The following is a 21,802-nucleotide window of genomic DNA, read 5'->3' as shown; positions in this document are numbered from 1 at the left end:
ATAATATTTTTGTAATTAAGTGCATACTATGTCATATAGTTACTGTTTTTTTAACCCACTGAGGAATCAACAAATCTAATTTCTAATCCTGAGTGACAATTTTATATCACCTGCTAATGTGTACTTCAATGTAGTACTTACTGCAAATCTACAAAATCCTTCTTTTTTTTTTTAAATGGAAAATTTTAAATGCACTATGCTATAGAAAAGCTCAGTTTACATTGGTTTAGCTAGAAACTGAATCAGCAGCATAACTGCTGAAGCATCTCACAGAACCACCATTAAACACTGATTATTCTTGTCAAACTGTTAGCGATAACCTGAATGACCTGACTCCCTGTCAGAAAAACAATACAGGACCGTGGATTGCTCTGTACAGAGCAATGGGATGCAAACTACTTAGCAATCACTTTGGCACTTAAAAGAACTATATAATGGTGAAAAAAAAAAAACCTGAACAATTATGAGATATCTTTCAAACGGGTCTTTTTTCTAAGTATGCTGAATTGTATCATTAACAAAAAAAGAAGAATTAAGTTCTACCACATCTGGTTTCCCAGGTCATGGCTTGACTCACAGCTGATACACAGCTTTGGATAAGCACACAAGGAAATGCTCAGCTATTGTTTAGTTCCTCTTAATAATAAAATTCTTATGTAGCAGACATTGCAATACCAGCAATATTAAAATTGCATTAACACTATTACAAGATGTGTCTCTCAACACCAGAATCACAGTAATAGAATTGCAGCACTGATCAGTTATATTAACCCTTTTGCTTTTTGATAATCTATGAAAAACACCTTCCATGGTACTATGCAGGACACTGCCCTTCCCTCCCCGTCCTCAGCTTTCAGCCTCCCTTTTATTATTGTTATTATTATTATTATTATTTGCTATTATTCCAGAATCCTCATGGGTGCCTCGGATTCTTCTTTTTTGCTTCCTTTGTTTTCATGCTCTGCGCTGCTCTTGTCTTGTGTGCTTGCGTTCGGAGGACAAAGCTCTTGCAATGCCTGTTCAACAACTTCTTGTTTTACTGGACCCCTTGAAGAGGTTTTTGGCAAAGTCATCTGTAATGCACACCATAAAGCGGTACGAGCCTTGCGCGTGGAAGCAGCCAACTCTCTAATGGCAGCTGCCAGAGCCAGAACATCTACAACAGAAAAACACGTGACAGGTTAAACTAGTATACATGCCTGCTAACATTAATACATTAAAAAATTCTGTGAATTTGTTCAACCCACCACCGGTACACAAAGCATGCTCAAGAAACAGGTAATGCTGTACCCTGGTACTGCATGGGTTGGATTCCATCAGTTAGCATTCCTCTCTTGCAAGTGCTAACTATAATATCTCACACTAATAGCAACCATAATTGTGTCCAAAATGCAGTGGCATAACCATCACGCCTGCAATACAATAATTAAGCCTATTTAATTCATGTTATCAGAGGGGACTATCTACAATGCTACTCAATAAGTATGATGAGTAAAACTACCTACTCAATTCCAGCCATATGAGCACGATGCAATCCTTTTCTCCTCCTGTCTTCCTTGCAGTGGCACCGATACTCAGCCAGCCTCACAGTGAGAAAAGGCTCACTGCTGATCTTCGGATATGCAACCACCAGCAGTAGAACTCAAAGAAACACGTATTTCACAGTGGAAAACAGACTAAAGGCTTCTTTTTTTGTTATTTAGATTGTGCTTAGACACTCAACAGCAGCACAACTCTTTGTCAGAAACATAACTATATTGCAGATGTTACCATTAACCAAAAAACTTTTCTAACTACAAGTACGACATATGGATGGTTCAAATTATGCTTCCATATACTTTTACTATAAAGCATATCAAAAACACGGTTTGTGGGATTTGTTTGGTTTGGGTTTTTTTGTAAGATGATGACTACCTGCTTCCAGGCTTATTGTTGGAGCTAGTGTCACATTACACAATTTTAGGAGTAATTTTAGAACTTGGTGTGCATATAGGACTATTGCTTTTAAGGATATGACATCATTAAGAAGGTGCTTGACACCTAACTTGTGAAAGCAGAACATTTTGACTCTCTTGACAGGTTATTTTTCCCTTCATACAAGGAAGAACTATCCCATACAGATTGCTGGAAGCCAAAAGGAACCACAGACTGTCAGCTCCCCTGCAGGACGTAAGACAATACAGGACAGTGCCAAGTGAGGATCCAAAAGAGGATGGGGGTGAGGCCAGGAAAGTATATTCCTCTTTGGAAATAATTTTCAGGTATTTTCTGAAGAAAAAGAATCTGATCCTCCAAACCCCAAATTTCTATACATATCAGCTGTACAATCATTATACTGAATAGCAAGTTATCACTTTCACTATGCTATTAGAAGGGAATGCAATTTGTCCTAGTTTTGCATTACTTCTACAGAAGTACATACTACCACTACAAATCATTCTGGCTTTACTTCAACAGAAGTTGGGAATCGTGAAATGTAATTTCTGGCGCTTTTGTGATTTAGACAAGGTAGACAGACACAATCGATTAACACAGCAGCAACACATTTTTTTACTTATTAAGCTGAAGAGAAAAGAAAGACTAGCAATACCACCAAAAAAAAGAAATTCAACTTGTTTAAAAACAAGTATATTTTTATCTTTAGGACAACTACTTATGGTTATATAATATCACTGAACAGTTTTTACAGTTCTCTTTTAGTCAAGAGGAGAATGTTTCACAGTGTTTAAACTAGTAACAGAAAAACAGAAAAGAAAAGAGATCTCTAAGTAATTTAAAGTCCTTTTAAAAAGTGACAGGTTTAGGTTTACAAACCTTTTTTGTGGAATTTACAATAATTGCTGCATATTTCAAATTTCCATATTTTCACAATTAAATCTTTGAAAAAGGTTTTAAAACTACAGAAACGGAAAGCAGTTACCTTTCTCATTATTATAACGTGCTGCTCCTTGCCTCTGTGGATTAGCAGCATTAACAATCTCATCCTTACGCCTCGCCTGTGTTACGTGAATGGCTTCCATATGGTGTTCCAATGTAGTGGATATGTTACCATGTACAGGGGTACCACAAAGCCTTTCCATTTTTCCTACTAGTGTGAGCACCTGCCAGATACATTGGAAACACCAAAATCACTAAGTGTTTTTAAGTCTCCATTAAACAAACATAAAGCCAAAAAACCCACAGGAATTACAGCTCAGTAGACAATAGTTCAAGAAAGCTTACCCTGGCTTGTTCTCGTAACTGGTCGACAATCAAACGATCAACTCGTGATGGGTTAGCAGGAAGCCGGGACACAGGAGTGTTATTTGAGCTAGAGACGCGCTTTCCTGGAAAGTTTCTTGCAAGGTCAGCCTCAGTCTGGAGGGGAAACAAACAGCCATTGCAAGTGTTTGAAATTAGTACAATATTACAATACATATTTTTGGGGCTGTTTAGAATTTTCAACTACATCAGAAGCGCCCTTCCTATCTTTACTTCTGACTGCATTTACAGAAAAACATTCCCAAATATCTGTCTAGATGTACAACCAGCTGCTGGAAAAATGAGACTACTTCTCTAGTTCAGCTCTACCTCAGTGTACAACGCTCAGTGCCAACATTTAGAACCAATGCTGTACAACTTTATTTTAACCAATCTTGGACACAGACCTAGGCAAAGAAATTCTTGTACAGTACCCCAGGAATTTACACTGTATGCCTCTCACTGCATGTCTCAAATGTCACATACTATGATTATTAACAAAAGAAACAGGTGATCACACCAGCATAAGTTGTATCTAAAGTGCATCAGGATTAAGCCCAATGTAACATAAACTGGTATCAGCTCTGAAAACATCATTAACACAGCTGCCAAACTCTCCATTGAGAAAGGAACCAGCCAAACCACTACACAACGCAGGCAGTGACTAAACATCACCAAACCTATTTTTGGACAGGAACTTCTTACACTTGGAGTAAAAAAGACACAACTAGCAGATGATTCTCTCTAGGTACGACGCTGCAGTTCAAGGCAAGGTTAAGTTCACATTCATACTATGCACATTTGTACTGAAAATACGTGCTGAAGTCCCTTGCTTTTTGCTTTACTGACACATCCATATTATTTAGTCTCTGCCCTCATCTAAAATGAATTTAAAGAGCTGATTGACTCCTCCTGCATTCACCTCAGAAGCCTGAAAGACATTCAGAAAAAAATGGATGGAGAAAGGGTCATGAATTCATATAACGACACCAGGTATTTAAGAATTACAGCTGATAAGCAATTCACAGTACTAACCTATATGCACATGTAGTATTGCAGGCAATTCCAAACAGACAATTCATAGACATTTTTTAAATGAGGGATCCCTGGAAAAGGGATATTTATAAAAGGAAACCGTCAAGCTCAGTGACTCCAAAGCAGCTGCAATGAACAGGTTTCTGAGAACTGAAACGGCTGACTGATTAGACAAGCTAGAATTAAATGCAAGTCCCACTGGGGGGAGTTTCTGTCTACACTCTTAAGCAATTCATGTAGGGCGAGAATATCAAAAGGGTGAGAATGTCAAAAGAAAGTCCCTTCCTACGTATGTATGTCCAGGTGAGCTATAGCATCCTCCCAAACTGTACCTACAAAGAGGGATTAACACAAACCAGACACATTCCTGTCAGGCAGTTGGGATGCAGTCATCCCCTTTTTGGGGAAGTATTTTGGTTTTAGGAACGTGAGTCATGCTATGGCAGCTGGCTTGTGGGACTGAGAACAGTTTATTCTCATAAAGCTGTCTGCAGGTGTAGACTGTAACTACAAAAATCAAGGATTGAGAAAGCCTGAGTAGATCACTAGGATAAAACTGGATCACTTAGAATGGACCAGATCAAGTTAGTCAATTAAATCCCTTTGATTATTAAGAACATGATATGAGAATAAACAATCCTCCTTTAATGATGAAAACACATGTATTATGAGATAAAAAAATGATTCAGTCCTCCCAAATGACTTAATTGACCCAAATTCTGCATGAGCAGGTTTGGAACAGCCTTCTTTGCCACAACAGGAAGCAGAAGAGTTTATGAAAACACTGTTGTCTCGGATAGACTGGAGCAAGAATCATCATCACCCTTTCTCACTTGTAGAGAATTCCTAGAAGACCGGATGGGCAGAAAGGAGTCTTATTTAAAGGCACCAGTAAGCAAACAATATAGGCAGTTCTAGATACACTTCCAAAAGTCTATTAGCAAGGTCTCACAGTAGATGCTGGAAAGGAAAAGCTGCTCTCCAGAGCAGTCCAGTTTGGTCAGATACCTGTCTCTTTATCCAATGACCAGGAGCCTTCTCCAACATGGAAGAAGGAGACAGGCACTCTGACAGTGTATAATTAGGACCACGGATTATCAACAAACTAGTCTCCAAGACCTGGCATGGCGTTCAGAGATTTGACTCCTCTTGGGAAAGCTCCTGCTCCTTTTGAGCGCACGGCATTCATTCCCAAGTGTAACACATTTATCAGTAGCATGATCCCTCCCTGACAACAGTTCTTAGCAAGAGTCTGAGGCGGGAAAGTGACTGTAACAAGAAGAGTATAAATTGAACCTTCCTTTGGGAGAAGTCACATCCACTCAAAACACTGTAGGTTTTCTCTACAGCCATGTACAGGGTGCCCAGGATTCTTTTTCTTGCTTTTCTTTTTACTAAACCAAAAATTTAGTAAAACAAGAAACAAAAAGAATAAGGGAAAGACACCACTATATCACTGACAGTAAAAAAAACAACAAAACCAAAGAACACCACAAAAGTTTCTCTCCTTAAATGACTGTGCAGGGAAAAGGACAGCCTGGGTTTACAATACTTGAGTTAAAGAAGTAGTTGGAGAGAAGCAGTATGGCACAAGAAAAGAAAAGAGATCAATGTAACCAAACTGTGCAATATGAACATTTAGAGCATTAAGGTGCATAAAACGCCAGTACTTTTAAGAACCACCTGTGATAGTGAGGGCCCTGCTATATCATCATACATAGCTGGTGGCTCTAGAGTCGTAACAAAGGCCTACTGAATTAATAACAACTAGCTAATGAACTTTTATTGACCATATAAATTAAAAACATCCAAGCTAATGATAATTCAGTGCTTTGGCCAGTGACGTTGTTATCGCATTTGTTGTAGCAAATATTGTAGGTTAATAGAGCGAAATGTTGTGTTAGCAGCCCTAAGGGGAAAGAGCCTTAGAAACTGAAGCTCAAAGCCACACACGATTTAAAACCAGTCATGCCAAACAATACAAGCGTTATATTGACAGATGTCGTAGACGGTGTTCTAGGTATTTAAAACTAACAACGTGACAACAGAATTCTCGCCTCCTCAAAAGACGTGACAACCCGGAGTATCTACTCTCTATAGATAGTTTCATGCAATCACCAGCTTTGACAGGAAGTTATTGTCAGTTGTGATTTACCTTCTTCCTCTCTTTCTCCAAAGCTCTCCACTGCTCGTAACACTCCTCCAGTCGGATATGAAGCTCATTAGCAGGTCCACTGCGATTTCTTGGAGGTCTGTACTTGTTAAATGGTGGTGGAAAGGCAAAATACGGTGCAGCTATTTCCCCACAAAACAGGTCGTTGATGAAGGGATTCAAGTGGTTAAAATCATCATAATGAAAAAGATCAACAAGTTCTGAGAACGGAAATGATGACGGAGGAAAACTGAAATTATTTGCTGATGAAAAGAGATGGTGATTAAATGGAGGAAAGCTGGGATTTTGCTTAAAATCAGACATTAATGGGAAAGAAGGAAGAAAAGAAGGATTGATGAAATCTGACATGCTACCACCATTCTGTTCGTGTTTTTTTCGGAACATACTGAACTGCTGACGGTTTGGGGTTGTATACCCAAAATGAGGAATCCAATTCCTTCTGCCTTTTCTGTCATCTTTATTACTATTTTCTTGAGTCTGCTTTTTTGGAAATCTGTGGTATTTTTCAGGGTCTTCACTTACAGCATTCTGCTGTGTTAACCAGTCAGATGAAAAATTAATGGGGAATTTACGGTATTGCCCCTCCTTATTACTCAGCGAATCATGCTGTGACCGTCCAGTGGGTTTCATTTGCTTCTGATTTTCTGAGATGAAATTAGAAACTCCCAAATTATTGGAAACACCATTTGATATTTGTAACCTTCCATCTTTCCTTGAAGGGAGGACAGGTAAGATCTGTGAGTAGTAAGAGGCCTGTGTTATAGGCTGATGGGTGGGAGAACCACTGGACATGGTTGAAACCCCTGAAGATGACTGCGGACTTGCTGCCACTTGCTTTCCGTACGTGATATCCGATGCAGCTGTCGGACTTGCAATTTTCCCATCCAGCCACGTACGTCCATGGTACGATGAATAACTCCCATTTTGCACAACATTTTTTACAGATAAATCATATTCAGAAATTTTATGAGAGCATTCTTTAGGACCAATATGGATCTTACATTCATTATTATTAAAAGCATCCCCCAAAGTAAAGCTATGATGACCATTTTGCACATGGGGGTCCTGTGGTTTTCTGTTTGCCCCTCCAGAAAAAATACTTTCTTTAGGGGGTTGATTGAAAAAATATAGTGACGGATGAAGAGATGACTGCAATTTACGAGCAGCTGTGAAGTTTTCATATCTCTTAGAAAACAAGTGGTTGTCCTGGGACGCTTTATCCCAAGAGTCATCAACAGGCTGACCGGAAAGATCAGGGGAATACTTAGTTTGTTCTTGAGCATCGTTTTTCATAACTTTGCCTCTTGCTCTCTCAGCTTTCCAATAGTCTTTCTGAATGCTAGTGCCCTCTTTCATTCCGTTCTGAGAAGAAAAAGTGCTAAAATTGGAACCGATTTTTTCGTAGTCTCCGTTTAACCTCATGTGATCATAACTGCACAAATGCTGATTATAGTCTACATTTTGAAATGGAAACCCTTCTTGGTGAATTGTATTATTATTTTGCAAAGAGGAATTTTCAGCATAACTGTTCTTCAGAATATTATCAGGCTGAGTGCAAGGGCCAGATGGAGAAAGCCAAGACTCTATGAGATGAAGATCTTCCAAGCCTCTGTGTAACATCTCCACATTGTGAGACTTTTGCAAGTGTTCCTGACAGTAGTTCTGTGTTCCCATCAGGTTTGAAAAATCCTTACTTTCAACAGAGTGCTTAGATGAGAGCCCTGAGAATTCACCACTGCTTCCAAGATCAGGTGCCCACATAGGTGGAAACAATCTTGAAAGAGAATTCCTGTAACAAAGTTAAACAAACCGATTTAAAACATTTCTTATATTAAAACAGTTCACATCTCACAGTTACACTCCACACACACACTTCCCCCATTACATTCTTGGCTAAACATACATAGCCCTCCTCCAAAATATAAGGGGAGGGAAAAAATATTCCCATTGCAGTTGAGTAAATGCTATGTGAAATCTGACTACCAATGCTGATCTCTAATGTTTTTAGTATTCAGAACTGCAGAGTTTATTTGGATTTATTAAATATTTTAGATTCAACTGTATTCAGTCAACCTACTGCTTAAAATGAGACTATTTTTTTTCCCCCCAAATGCTGTAAGCTGATGGAAGACTTTACAAAATTTCCATTTCTAACAGTTTGTTGCCTTTTTTTTTTACTGGCAATTGAAGTAAAGAAAAAAACTTCTCTATTCAAGGGGATTTATGAGACCTTCGTTACTCAACTCTGAAAAAATTCAAAATGTGTATCGTATCTGTGTGACAGAAGGACATAAACCCAATATGCAACACATAAGAACTTTCAGAACAAACTTACCAATCTGTAACTGGTTCTGGCTTGCTTGGCTCCTCTAAAATGCTTGACACTAGCCCAAACATATCAGGGCCATTGCCAGAATAAGAAAGATTTATTGGTGCCCTGAAAAAAAAGCCTAAATAAATAAAAGTCTTTCTTATAAACAAAACAGGCAAAAGGAAAAGTAAAGCATTAAACCTTTAATTTATTTTAGCAGCATCTTCTAAGTGTTCTGAATTTGGTGTATTCTCAGCACCCATATACAGAAATCTCTTGCTGCATTTGTGAATTCTATAGCCTAAATGAAGTAGAACAATTTTCCTAACTTCTTGCTTCACTTCTTAAGTTGCTATGTGAAGAGACAGGAGCAGCAAAAGACTCTCCTCTCTTTTCAATCAACATGACTATTTTATAGACATTTATTTCTTCAAATCTTGACTGTCTCCTTTAGAGAGTAAATATGATCAATCTTCTCAAAATCTTGAGGATACCAATTTATCTACTTTCATAATTCAAGAACTATTATTGTAATCTCAAAAACAAATAACTTAAGTCATACTTAAGTTGAATCACCTTTTAAAACCCTTTTAGAAAGGAGCTGGTCAAAACTTTATTAAATATTCCTGATAAATACCACTACTCTTACAGAAGCCCAACTTCACCTTTTACTTCAGGTGCAAAATGAGAGCTTTACAGAGCTGTCTATAATGACACCTAACTCAGACTCAAAAGTTAATTAAAACATAACACTGTTAAGACCTCTTTCCCTCTAACATGCATTGTTTCACTTCAATAAATTTCACTCATCATCCTATTCTCATTCAGCTGATTCGTTTCAGCGTCCCTGAAGATCTCTCAGTCTTCCCTGGTGTCAGCTTATCCAAACAACTACATCCTCTGCTAATGCTGCCACATAATTACTCACGCTAATTTTGCCAATTAACAAAGACTATAAAATTTGGGATAAGCTATTAAGACTATCACCTTGGTAATCTCTTGCCACTGTGAAAATTAGCCACTTAAGCCTTACTAGCTGTTATGACCTCACCACATTTTGACTTCTAAATACCTCTGTTATTTACCTCATGACCATTCAGTTTCCTCTGTAAGGAATCTGGTCTATACAATTTTGTTTAGATTATACATAAGTGCAAAGATTCTTGAAAATGTTTTATGAATGTATGACTAACTGATACTTGACAACCAGACCTCTTCTATATCTTTGTCAGAGGGCAATTTTTTTTTTTTTAAAGGAGGCCAATTTACTTCCCATTTCTGCAACCAACTGGAGATCACAGATGAAAGCTTGCATCTACACAATGATTTTCAGCAAGGCAGAGATAAGAGTCAATTTACAATGTGGCATGGAAATTAAAAATAAAATTACTGGCCAATTTAGAACTGCAGACAGGGCAGCAGGAAGCTGGGTGGACTACAAAAGAAAAAACATTCCTAGGAAAGAACAAGCATAGGACAGCCATGAGTCTAAAATTGCCCAAACAAATTTTACAGACTAGATGGAAGTGAGATGAAATGTTTAGCTGTTCCATCTGGTGCATACACCAGAAGCACTACAATGCAACTCGAGGCAGGAGAACCTGAATCCTTGACAAATTCTATTTCTTAATGCAGTCACTTGTTCAAACACCCCTCACCCATTGTGTCTCAAGCCAGTACTGTTCGCTACCAGTGATCTGAAAATCCTTGGTAATGGAACATGTCAGGAAGCATCTTGTATTGTAAAATCCTGATCCACCCTGAAAGGAAGATACTTCCCATGAAACACACTGACACACGTGGAAAAGAAGTCAACTACGTTCTTGTCTACTGATCTCCAAATAAAGTATCTGCTCTCAACAACAGGACAACCAAAGTTAAAAACAAAAATCCCAGCATAAGACGGATTTAGTTTTCTCAAGTCCAAGGTACGCAGCTATTGTCCTTTCTGGTTTGGTACCAGAAAACACTTGCTGTAAAATCCCTTGATCCTGCAGCAGCAAGGAATCAAATTTTTACCTCCCAGTGCTACAAGACAACTTACTGCCTACCAAGGCAGAGCAACATGAAAAGAATACATGAAAATAAACAGCACACAGAAAAGGCAAAACCGTACCAAATTGCATGGAACTATACCAAACAGAATAGGAACATCCAGCCTGACACCAAGCCCGTGGCAGTGAGTAAGCCTACCCCTGCAGGCAGAGAAAGAACAAGAAATAGGACAAAAGAACCAGGACCTACAGCCCCTCAGCAAAACTTCCAAGGTACTGGTGGGAGGAGGAGGGCTGCAGAAGAGCAACAGGCAAATGGAAATGGTACATTTGCCACATCTATGTGCTGTTCCAGCTGTTGCGGTTAACTCTAGAACTGAAGCTGGAGACATGTCCATAGCCTTTGAGGACAGAAAGGAGACAGACTATTGCCTTCCTTCGGAGGGATACTGCATTTGAGAATATGCCTGAATTCTTTGAAGGTGCCAATAACTTCAACCAATCTAGTGCTGAACAAGGATGGATTTTCAAATGGACATTCCTCAAGAGAAGTTTGTGACAGCAGAATAGAGGTCTAACAAAAGGCCTATGTATAGGTTTGAGGCACTGGGGCTCCTAGAATTTATTGTGGAATGATTTCAATGGCTAGAAAACTGAGAATTAAAAGGACAAAAGCATGAGCAAAGTTACACTGCAAAGAAATGCCCAGTGATGGATTAGCTGCTCTCACCGAGCAGCTTAGAGGAACTCAGATGACACAGGTGTACAGCACCTAATACAGTTAGGCACCAAGTACCCTAAAATATTACAAGAAAAAAAAAACTAACATTTTTTTAACCTTAAGGACTAGTGCGTAGCTACAGTGTCAGAATAGGTGTACACATGGATTAGCATTAACAGACAAGTACCATTTAGTTGTATAATTCTTTGAATCACTTTTTCAAAAAAGCTACCTTGCATTTGCTACCTTGCAATAATCTAGAAGCTGCTGTTAAGAAGAGATTGTATATTTTAATTAGTGGATTGCTGCTCAGAGTTTAAACTTAGTACTTACTGCTAATAGTAAAGCTACATGATATTTTATTAAAAACAAATATATTAAAAATGTGACACTTCCCAGGGAAAACTAGCAAAAAAAAAGATAATGGTATTTAGGTTCTTTGCAATGTATGTATCTTCTTTAACTGTTACCTTCCAGCATCTTGTGAACTAGTGAACTACCACTTCTCCCCACCTCAAACTTCCTTTTTCTTATTAGGCAAGTGACAAAAAATTGCAATGAGATTGATATTACAAATGCTAACAGCATCATCATTGGTGTGAAAAGCTGCTGTGCCAGTCTGTACCAAACAACCCCCCCCAAAAAAGGCAGTATTATATTGCCAGCACTTGGCATTAAGACGGAACGAAGAGAGTGGGAAGCCTAATATGAAATCATTGTTTACCCATTTCTAAGGCTGGAATAGAAACATTACGATTTCAATTGCTGTACACAAGCTATAAAATTACCAATACAAAGGAGAGAACCACTTATTTCAGTGGGTATCCCCTAGTTTCTAGACCGAAATAATCATTCCCTGTTCCTTGCAATCCTTGTATCATTCACGATTTCATAGAAATCATTCCTCTGCAGAGCTGACTTATCAAAACCTAACAGTAGTTTTATTTACTCTCCACTGACACAGAAGCTTTCAAACTCCTGTCCAGCCTCGTTGCCCTTCTCTGTACCTTTAATAATTTTACTGCATTATTAAGACTGGATGATCAAAAGTGCCTGCAATAGTCAAGACTTGGGCAGAGTGGATTTCTCCAGGGAACTAAAAATGTTTCATGATTCAAGTAACAAAGACCCTTTGCATTCATTCAGCATCCCAAACTGCAAAATTGGGGGTTTTTTATATAAAATCGAACTTGAGTGCATTGTATCAAGGGCACAATAAGACAGTAGGCTGGCGTATTTTCAAGAGTAGCTGTACGCATATTTATACTTTCAGCAGCAGAGGTACCACTTACACTCGAGCTGTGTCTAACACTCTCTGCATTGTTCATGTTCCAGGAAATACTCTACATTATCAAGCAGGATCATTATGAGCTATGGTACTGAGGGATGGGAGGCACGGAAGGAGAGTGTTTTTTTTCCTTAAGGAGTTTTCAATTACATATGGCAGTTTGCCATTTCATTCCCTAAATGTAGTATTCTTTCTAAATTTTAAAAACGTTTTTACATATAAACACACACACCTATACACACACAGACTCCCTTCCTTTTTTCACAACCTCTATAATAACTATTACACAGCAAAGAAAATCTAGTAAGTTTTAGTTATCCCATAAACTCTTCCTAAAAAGATCCAGACTGCCATTTGTTCTGCTCCGTAACAATTGCAGTGTTCCAGAACACCACCATAAGATCATACCAAGAATGCTCATACCGTTTCTTCGTGCAGTCTTGAAAAGCTTTTGAGCTAATATCCTCTCCACATGATGACCAGTCACTATAGAGACGGGAAGATTCTAGCGGAGGTGGTGTACTAGTAATTGCTCCTAATAATGGGGAAAATAATTGAGTGTCCATTTTTTGTTTCTTGCTATTTACCTATGTCGAAAAGAGAAGTAAACATTTTGAACATTAGACATTCACGTAAATGAGCAGTAAAGGCAACAAAGCAAACCCTTCCTTTTATATCCTGAGCCAAATAATTTTTCAGGAAAATGAAACGTAGCTATGACAAAAGGATACAGTCCAAAACTTGTTCCCTCCCCTGCCTTAAAGTAGCCCAAATCTGACCAATTTCTGCATCTTCTAAAAGTAAGTAAGTAAATAATAAAAATTACTTACTATACAATAGTAGGAATTCTCTACAGATTTCACATCGTAGGTGTTTACGTGTCACGTTCACAAGCTCAGAATCTTCTAGCCTATATGACTGGAAATGCACATGTCACAGGCATACACACCCCTTCTGAAAAAACAAAGGGAAGAGCAATTATACCTGCTATATCCCTGAAAACACAAAATATTCCAGCAAAGAGCCCAATGTAAGCAGGGAAGGACATTTGTAAACTTCATAGAGCAAAAGGTGGATAAGAAAAAACAATCTGTCTTCAAGTACTGGTCCAGAAAAGGCTATTATAGATAAATGGCTGAATTACCATTCAAAGAATAATAATAGGAGATCTAAGTAACATGGGGAACTGCACCTCACGAGGTATCTCAACTAGGAATTGCTATGACAGAACCTGTGACTGACAAAGGTTTAAGCAGAGTATCAGAAACGTACATTGCGTTGGAAGGGACCTCTGGGGTCATGTAGCCTAATTCCTTGCTCAGAGCAGACCCAGTTAGATCAGGCTACTCAGAAACTTGCCCAGCTGAGTTTTAAGATCCCACTACCTCCTCTCTGGGCAAAAGTCTCTAAAAAACTGTGTTCAGTTTTGGGCCCCTCACTACAAGAAGGACATTGAGGTGCTGGAGCATGTCCAGAGAAGGGCGACGAAGCTGGTGAGGGGTCTGGAGCACAAGTCTGATGAGGAGCGGCTGAGGGAGCTGGGGTTGTTCAGTCTGGAGAAGAGGAGGCTGAGGGGGGACCTTATCGCTTTCTACAACTACCTGAAAGGAGGCTGCAGAGAGGTGGGTGTTGGTGTCTTCTCCCAAGTGAAGAGTGACAGGACAAGAGGAAATGGCCTCAAGTTGCACCAGGGGAGGTTCAGGCTGGATATTAGGAAAAATTTCTTTACTGAGAGAGTGGTGAAACACTGGAATAAGCTGCCCAGCGAGGTGGTGGAGTCACCATCCCTGGAGGTATTCAAGAAACATGTGGATGAGGCATTGTGGGACATGGTTTAGTGGGCATGGTGGCATTGGGTTGATGGTTGGACTTGATGATCTTACAGATCTTTCCCAACATTAGTGATTCTGTGATATCTAACAGGTTTTGTTTTTTTTTTAAAAAAAAGGTATTAAAAATAGTCTGGAGCACCTTCTCTATAACCTCCCATAAGGCAGCTGCACACACCCATAAAAATCTTCCCTTTCTCTTCTCCAGGCTGATCAGACCCAGCTCTCAGCCTCTCCTGGGACATCCCAGTCTCCAGCCCACAACCAGTTTGGAAGTCTCCGTAGGACTCACTCTGATACCCTTCCTGTACTGGGGAGCCCCAAACTGGGCACAGTATCCCACTGTGGTCTTACAAGGGCAGAACAGAGGGGATTATATCAGTCCTCACCCCTCTGGCTATGCTCTTGCTAAGACAGCCTGGCACAGGGTTGGCCTTCTCTGCTGCAAGCCTACACTGCTGATTAACATCCAGCTTGACCATCGCGACCCCCAGTCCTTGTTAATTAACTTTTGCAAGTTTTGACTCTAGGAGTAAAACCTCAAGCTTTCTTGAAAAAAAAAAAAGTTTTTATGATAGAGAACTGAACTAGCTGCCCTTTAATTCTCATAAGTAAAGGCATCTAGTAAAGATGGAGTAATTGTGGTACTGAAAATAACATTTCGGAGACTCAAAAGCCCCCAACCCCCTACCCCCCCAACAACAGAAAAAATCCAAACTCCCAAAAAACCTGGCTGTATCAGTAGCTGCAAGAGGCCATGGGATCAGATGCAGACTGGAGCTGACTGTAGCATCCAGCTCTGTGCTTTACACCTTCCTGAGGAGGCCAGTAACTAACAAAATTGTCCTAAGGAGAACATTTAGCAGCATCTGTTCCCACCCAATTCTAGAAACATTTCTTAGTGCACTGAGGTTCTTATGAGAACAAAGAAAAACACCACTACATCAGTTTAAAAGAATCTATTGAGGGGATTTCCTGTTTCAAGACAGACGTCATTAAAGATGCTGCCTTTCAGTTTCTTTGAGTAATTCAATCCATCTTCCTGAAACAATGTCTGAATTTGTTTTGTGTTCTTGGCAAAAACATGGTCAGTAGGCCAACTCGAAAAATAAACTTTTTTTGGGAGGAAGAATAAAAAAGGAATTGCTTCCTTACAAATACTAATATATTTCATCTTCAGCCCCCAAAGAGTGCATTAAGTTGCCACCACACTGCCTATTAATATATGGACAGCAATGCCTGGGAGGATGGAAAGAAATTACAGATTAAATGACTGGAAGTTCCAATATATTTGCACATAACTAAGATCACTTCTGAGGCCACAAGATAACCTGGAGTTTTGTTTGACGATCCTCAGCTTCACTTGGATGTGTTAGTCAAAGTTTTTCAACAAAAGCTCCAGGTTAAAAAAAGGTGGTGGTGTGCTCGTCACTCCTCTAGCAAAGCCCTCCTGCGAAGCAGGTTTGTCCATCTTTCCAAGTCTCTCATTACAGACAGAGGCACAGAAGGGCACAGTGCTAGGAAGTTAATGAACAGGAATTTGCAGAGCTGCTGCTGGAGGATGTCCTGTGTGTACAACCTGGCAGCAGGAAGAGTTCTGAACGTACTGCAGAAAAAAGTGTAGTTAGCTTAATCTAAGACCCTAACATTTAGAAGCTATGCTGAACTCCAGATACCTGGCTGCTCAGGATGGACAGCAAGACCTTTTTTAGGACTATGACAAGAAAAGAAACTTATGTCACATTGTTCATTGTAAATACAGCTGGAATAGGTACAAAAATTCAGATTCTAATTTTTAGCCAGCTAAAAAAAAAAGCTCTTTCATCAGGATGATCAAACTAGCCTTGAATCAAACAAATGAAACCATTTGCTGAATCTTTTTTGAATAACTGCAGAAAGATCTCAACCATGTACTTATTAAATTCCTGAAAAGGCTAAAAAACACAACGGAAAAGGAACAAATGGTGCTACAGTGATGACTGGGTCCTCATACTTAAAAACATTTAAGCTGATCTACTAAACTCCCATTTTATTGCTTCTGAGATAAAAATTGCATTGTCATTAGGAACCATATTGCCAGCTCTATGAGACTGGTGCTCACTATTGGAGAAATTCCTCTGAAGCTCTGAACAAGCCAATAGACAACAGGGGAGTTAGGGGAAATTTACAGTCTGAATACAGCCTTATGCATTCAGTCTGTCTAGAGCCACTTTAAAAGTTTTTTATAGCTCGAGCTTTTTAAAAGTTATTTATATCTAAATAAAATAAAAGAACGAAACTTCAGTATTGATCATTTCACTCTCTCATGCCCCATCCTTTTAAAAGAGAAAATGCTAAGTTAATTTAATTTTTCTCTCTCCCCTCTTTTATCAAAAGTAGAACAGTAAAATCTTGCTTATACAAATCCTCAGCTGGAATTTGGTTTAGTGAAAGCTGTCAAAGACTGGGAAGATCTCCCTTCATGGGTCTTGTCTGAAAAGGTAGTAATGAAATATTACCTGGCCAAGCGTGCTCCTACCATGAGCAGGACAGAAAAACACTGTAGGGCATAGTCAATATTTTGAATAAAAAAAAGAGTTTACACTGAGGGCTTATCGGTTGCAATAAACTTGTCTTACTCATCCAAACAAATCCTTATTTAATAACAGAAATAGAGGTGGTATTGCTCTGCAGAGGCCAGACACATATCCTGTAACATTCCATACAAATACACTGTCAATAGCTATGTCAGTAAATAAAAAGAGACAAGAACAACTTCCTGGCCCAGAGACTCAATGGCACAACAGCGCTCACACGATACAGGTAAACTCTTACCCTGCAGAAGAAGAGGAGGGTGGTATCTAAACTGTCTGCTACAAATCACTCCTGAACCACACAGAAGTATCATTTAGGAAAGCAGTAACTTACCAAGGCCAAAATTTTAGCAATAATTTAGCAGCATCAACAAGCACATGCCAATGCCCAGGCCCTCGTCTTATTTAGTCTACTAGGAAGCAACACACAGAGATAAATTATGTTCCTTGGCTAGAGTATAAAATACTTTTGCATAGATTAAAAATAGGATCTGTAACCAATGGATTTATCTTTTATTTTCAGAGCCATTAGTCACTGCTAACATGAGTGTGCAGGACAATGTGACTAAAGATCAGTAGAGGAGGTACTTCACGTACCCTTGATACAGCCTCATCACTCAGCACTTCCAAAACACTAAAGACCGTCATTCTAGCTTGTTAAACAAAATTTCAAGGTAACTGAGAAATTCTCATCTCTGCTTTACACATGAACTACTAACAAGTTACAGTAAAAAAAAAAAAGGGGATAAAACAGTGTGTTGCCTCCTACAGTTTACAAATTCTTCACTGAATTTCAGATAGAATGATAACCTCCATAACTGGCTTTGCAAAGAAAGGACTGCCTGCAAAGGCACAGACGTGTTTTGCTCAGAATTCCAACCTTAAAGATCAAGGAATGAAATGCTGTCTCAAAAAATAAAAATAATTTAAAAAAAAAAATCAAATGACAACTCTTACAGTGTTCAATAGGATTTTACTTCATTCTTTCCACCCTGCAAATCATGGGAAAGCTGTTGCTCTCACTAAATTACCTCTCAAAACAACAACAACAAAGAAACTTACCACATCTAAAACCTAGATACGTTATCTCGATGGATTTTTTTTCTTTCAGAGCATAACAAGACACAGCTTCTTTTCTTTCCTGTAAAATGGAAATGTGCACATACTAAACTCTCTCCTTGCATACGAAATTGAACACACTTTTTTCCAAGACATCTAACACTTAAGTCACATCTTATCTTCAAATGCACACAGAGGGCTTGTAACTTCTGCAAGAAGCTCATTGTAACTGAGGAGTAAGCAAACTGAAGCATTTACCAAAAACATTCACTATTTCCAAAAGCCTCATGCAGTTCTTTGTACTTAGAAGCTCTTCCAAAGTTTCTTTTATTTTAGGAGAAATAAATGAGTAGAACTTCATCAGTATAACTTAACATTTCAACTATATGTATGAAACTAAATAGTATCAAAGTTATTAGGCACTGATATTGTTACGGTATCTATGATGAGCCCTGTGCTCCGCTACACGCCAACTCACTTTTTGCTGCCTTGTTCCTTTGTGTTTCTGCTTCGCCCAGGCTGCTTGATAAAGATTTGCTGTTCCTACACCCAAGGTTTCACTGCTCCAGCAGCGAGTGCAAAGACCTTGAGGAAGGCTGGTACTCCCTCACTCCTCTTCCTGTTCCCCTCCCGTTCCCCAATCAAGCACCAAGCTAGCACAGCTGCCAGGCATGTAGAGGCAAATGAAATCTATAGATCTTGGTAAAGGACTTGATAATCAGTAAGTTGTATTGGGAACAGAGGATCCCGCATGGCAGAGATCTTGGAACAGCTGAGGTTGGAAGGGACCTTTGGAGTCAGAGCAGGCTGCTCAGGACCTTGTGCAGTCAGGTCCTGAGCACTGCCAAGGACGGTCAGGGCAGAAGATGCACGGAAGAGCCAGTGTGCCCCTCACTGTACCTTCAGACACAGACATGAGACAAATTTTCCACAGAGAGAGGTTTCTGCCTCACCACCACTGCTTGAGATGGGCAGCTAGGAGACAGAGATCTATGATCTTCTGAAAATCCTCTGTCTGAAGATTTAACAGCACTGTGAAAACAGCAGAAGACTGAAATATTATTTCTTATTACTGGAAATGTTTTGTTTCGGGTGCTGTCCAGCTAAGTACTGGAAACAGTTCAAGACTGTAACTGTCTGTTCCAAGATGGTAATAGCTGCTGACAGAGCAGTGAAGGCTCCTCAAGCAGAGTGGAAGGAGTTTCAGGGATTTTCAGAGAGACCACTACATTATGCCAATTGTATGAAACATCTGCAGTGACATTACGTATATCTGGGGTACCTCGCTAAACTATAGCATTAGAAGACACAGACTAAAAAATTCAATAGGGCTTCACTCTCCTCCTGTTTGGAGGTGAGAACAGTCTATGGCTTATATCAGACTAACAATTCTCTGAAAGGATGTATTATAAGCTAAAAAATAATGTAATCAGAGCTAAATATTTGCTTCATTATATAATTAAAAGAAATTACTTTTATTGACATATACATAAAGTCCCATCTGACAGAAAGTTCTTGATTTTCCAAAAAGCATTTGAGCTAAATTAGGAAAAAGCCTTTTTACAGTCAGTTATCCCAAAACTGCAAGAACTCACTGCTACAGAGCATTGCTCCCAGATGCTCTTTAAATATCTATCCTACCTTATTTGTAACGACAGTAAGTGACAGCACTGCACAGTATTATTACTTCTATACTGAGTGTAATCTTCTCTGATTTCTTGGCAGGATAAATACTTCCTGTTTATTTCTTGTTTTTCTTGGCAAGATAAAGCAAACATAAGAAAAAGCATTGTTTTGGTTTTTTGACTTAAGACTTTTAATAACTCCTACCTACAGCCATCTTAATCTACAGCACACTGAAACTGGTTAACCCATTCAGAATGTACTGCTATTAATTCTCTGAAACTAGTAGGAAAAAAACCAAAGTAAATCAGAATTCTATAAATTGTCTTCTTGGGTTACCTGGGAAACTAACCAGCAGAAGTAAACAGGTAACAGGGATATGTAAAAAATTAAAATCAGGGGAGGAAATAGGTCAGTTATTCATATCTCTCTTAGTATCAAGGACAAAATCATAAAAATGGTAGATTACTGGAGACTTCCTTCTAAATCCCAATTTCATATCATCAAAAAGGCTTGTTGCAGCAGCAAAGGGAAATGTTCCTTTCCAGCAAAGAATTAAACTTTTTTTCTGAGAAAAAGGAATCAAGTCTGTCAGACCTCCCTTGGACAGTTGGGTCAAAATCATATAAAAAAGCACTACTTAAGGCAGGGCAGGGAGGGGAGAAGTAGTACATTTATGAGATGCTTGTTCAATATATGGGTTCTATATAGCCAATTACCATTAAGAACCCTCATGGGCTACCGGGCCATTTCTTTTGTTTGTTTTAAACACTACCATCTAAAGAAATTAATTTCATAAAATCAAGGATTTTTTTGTCCATGGTAACTTCCAGCAGTCGTTCTTCAGAAGACTTTGTGGTAAGTCCACAAACACCCTTGACAAGAGGCACTCAAAGCCAGACTGAATGAGGAATGGCTGGCTGCCATGAACAGAGGAATACTCTCCTGTACTGACACAAAGCAATAGTGAAAGCTGCTCCATCTGTCATGTAGCATTCTCTTCAGGTGTTGGTTTTTTTGTTACATGGTTATTCAATACATTCAGTTAGAAAAAACAAACAACATATCATACAAGTATTTATTTCTGTTTACCTAAACAAATTCACTTTTTGGACTCACCTGTGACTTGTAATGACCAGGGGTGGCACTTTGTTTGAACATGTCCTTGTTATCAGTAAACAAGTTCTCTTCTCTGAAGTATGCAGCATTGCCATGCAAGCAGAAATTTAGATTCTTAAGGACAGACTTAACCTATTTAAAAGCAATTAAAAAGGAAAAAAAGGCAATAATTACCAGGTCTGTCAAAGTTGCACTTATTATGCATGAAACTCATTTCCAGCTACCCCTCATTGCTCCTCCCACCACCTCTCCACGTCACACCACCCACAGGTCCTCCAGTACCACCTACGTCTTTCTTACACATTCGCAGAACAATGACGACATTGCTTTATTGCTGCGAGATCCCACATGACAGAACAGCTCAGCAGATACAAGAGCCGCTGACCACAGGTCACATGGAGTCCCAGAATGGGTAAGCCAGCTGCGCCATGCTGCACCTAGGATCACGCAGGCAGGGGCATATTGCCTGACAAGACTCCTCTCTTCAGCTTTATCCTGTCACGCAGACAGATACATCACACAGGACCACATCTATCACGCCAGGGCGTAAGCTCACACCAGGATCCTGCTCACAGGCACACATCTGCCACAGAACTGAACATCCATCCCATCACATGGTAGGACAAACAATCCTCAAGTACCTGGGACTGCACCCATTTAAGGGCTCCACAGCATCTTCAGACTCATAGCTTCGGTCAACAGCAAAGGCAAGCTTGGCTCCTGCCACACATTGCTATCAAAAACCAGGCGTGATAAAAGCATGTTCCCAGGAGCTCTCCAAGTATAACATGCAGATTTAAAATCCTTTCCTATGCTCTCTGCACGTCCATTTACACG

General features: G+C 39.3%; 1 protein-coding gene across 1 annotated transcript; it reads right to left on the bottom strand.

Moving 5' to 3' along the window:
• Positions 1 to 899: 899 nt before the first annotated feature.
• Positions 900 to 21,007, bottom strand: LOC104259736 (uncharacterized). The gene is made up of 7 exons (XM_009815234.2): positions 20,966 to 21,007; positions 13,186 to 13,349; positions 8,784 to 8,885; positions 6,431 to 8,237; positions 3,223 to 3,357; positions 2,921 to 3,101; positions 900 to 1,156 (listed from the first exon to the last, which is right to left on the bottom strand). Exons 1-7 carry the CDS (start codon positions 21,005 to 21,007, stop codon positions 900 to 902), a joined length of 2,688 nt encoding a protein of 895 aa, XP_009813536.2.
• Between the last annotated feature and the right edge of the window lie 795 nt (positions 21,008 to 21,802).

The sequence above is a fragment of the Gavia stellata genome, chromosome 6 (genome assembly GCF_030936135.1).
Source record: "Gavia stellata isolate bGavSte3 chromosome 6, bGavSte3.hap2, whole genome shotgun sequence".
In the NCBI taxonomy this organism is placed as follows: Eukaryota; Metazoa; Chordata; class Aves; order Gaviiformes; family Gaviidae; genus Gavia; species Gavia stellata.
Note: the sequence above shows the minus strand (reverse complement) of the source record. Positions and strands in the feature narration are given on the sequence as shown.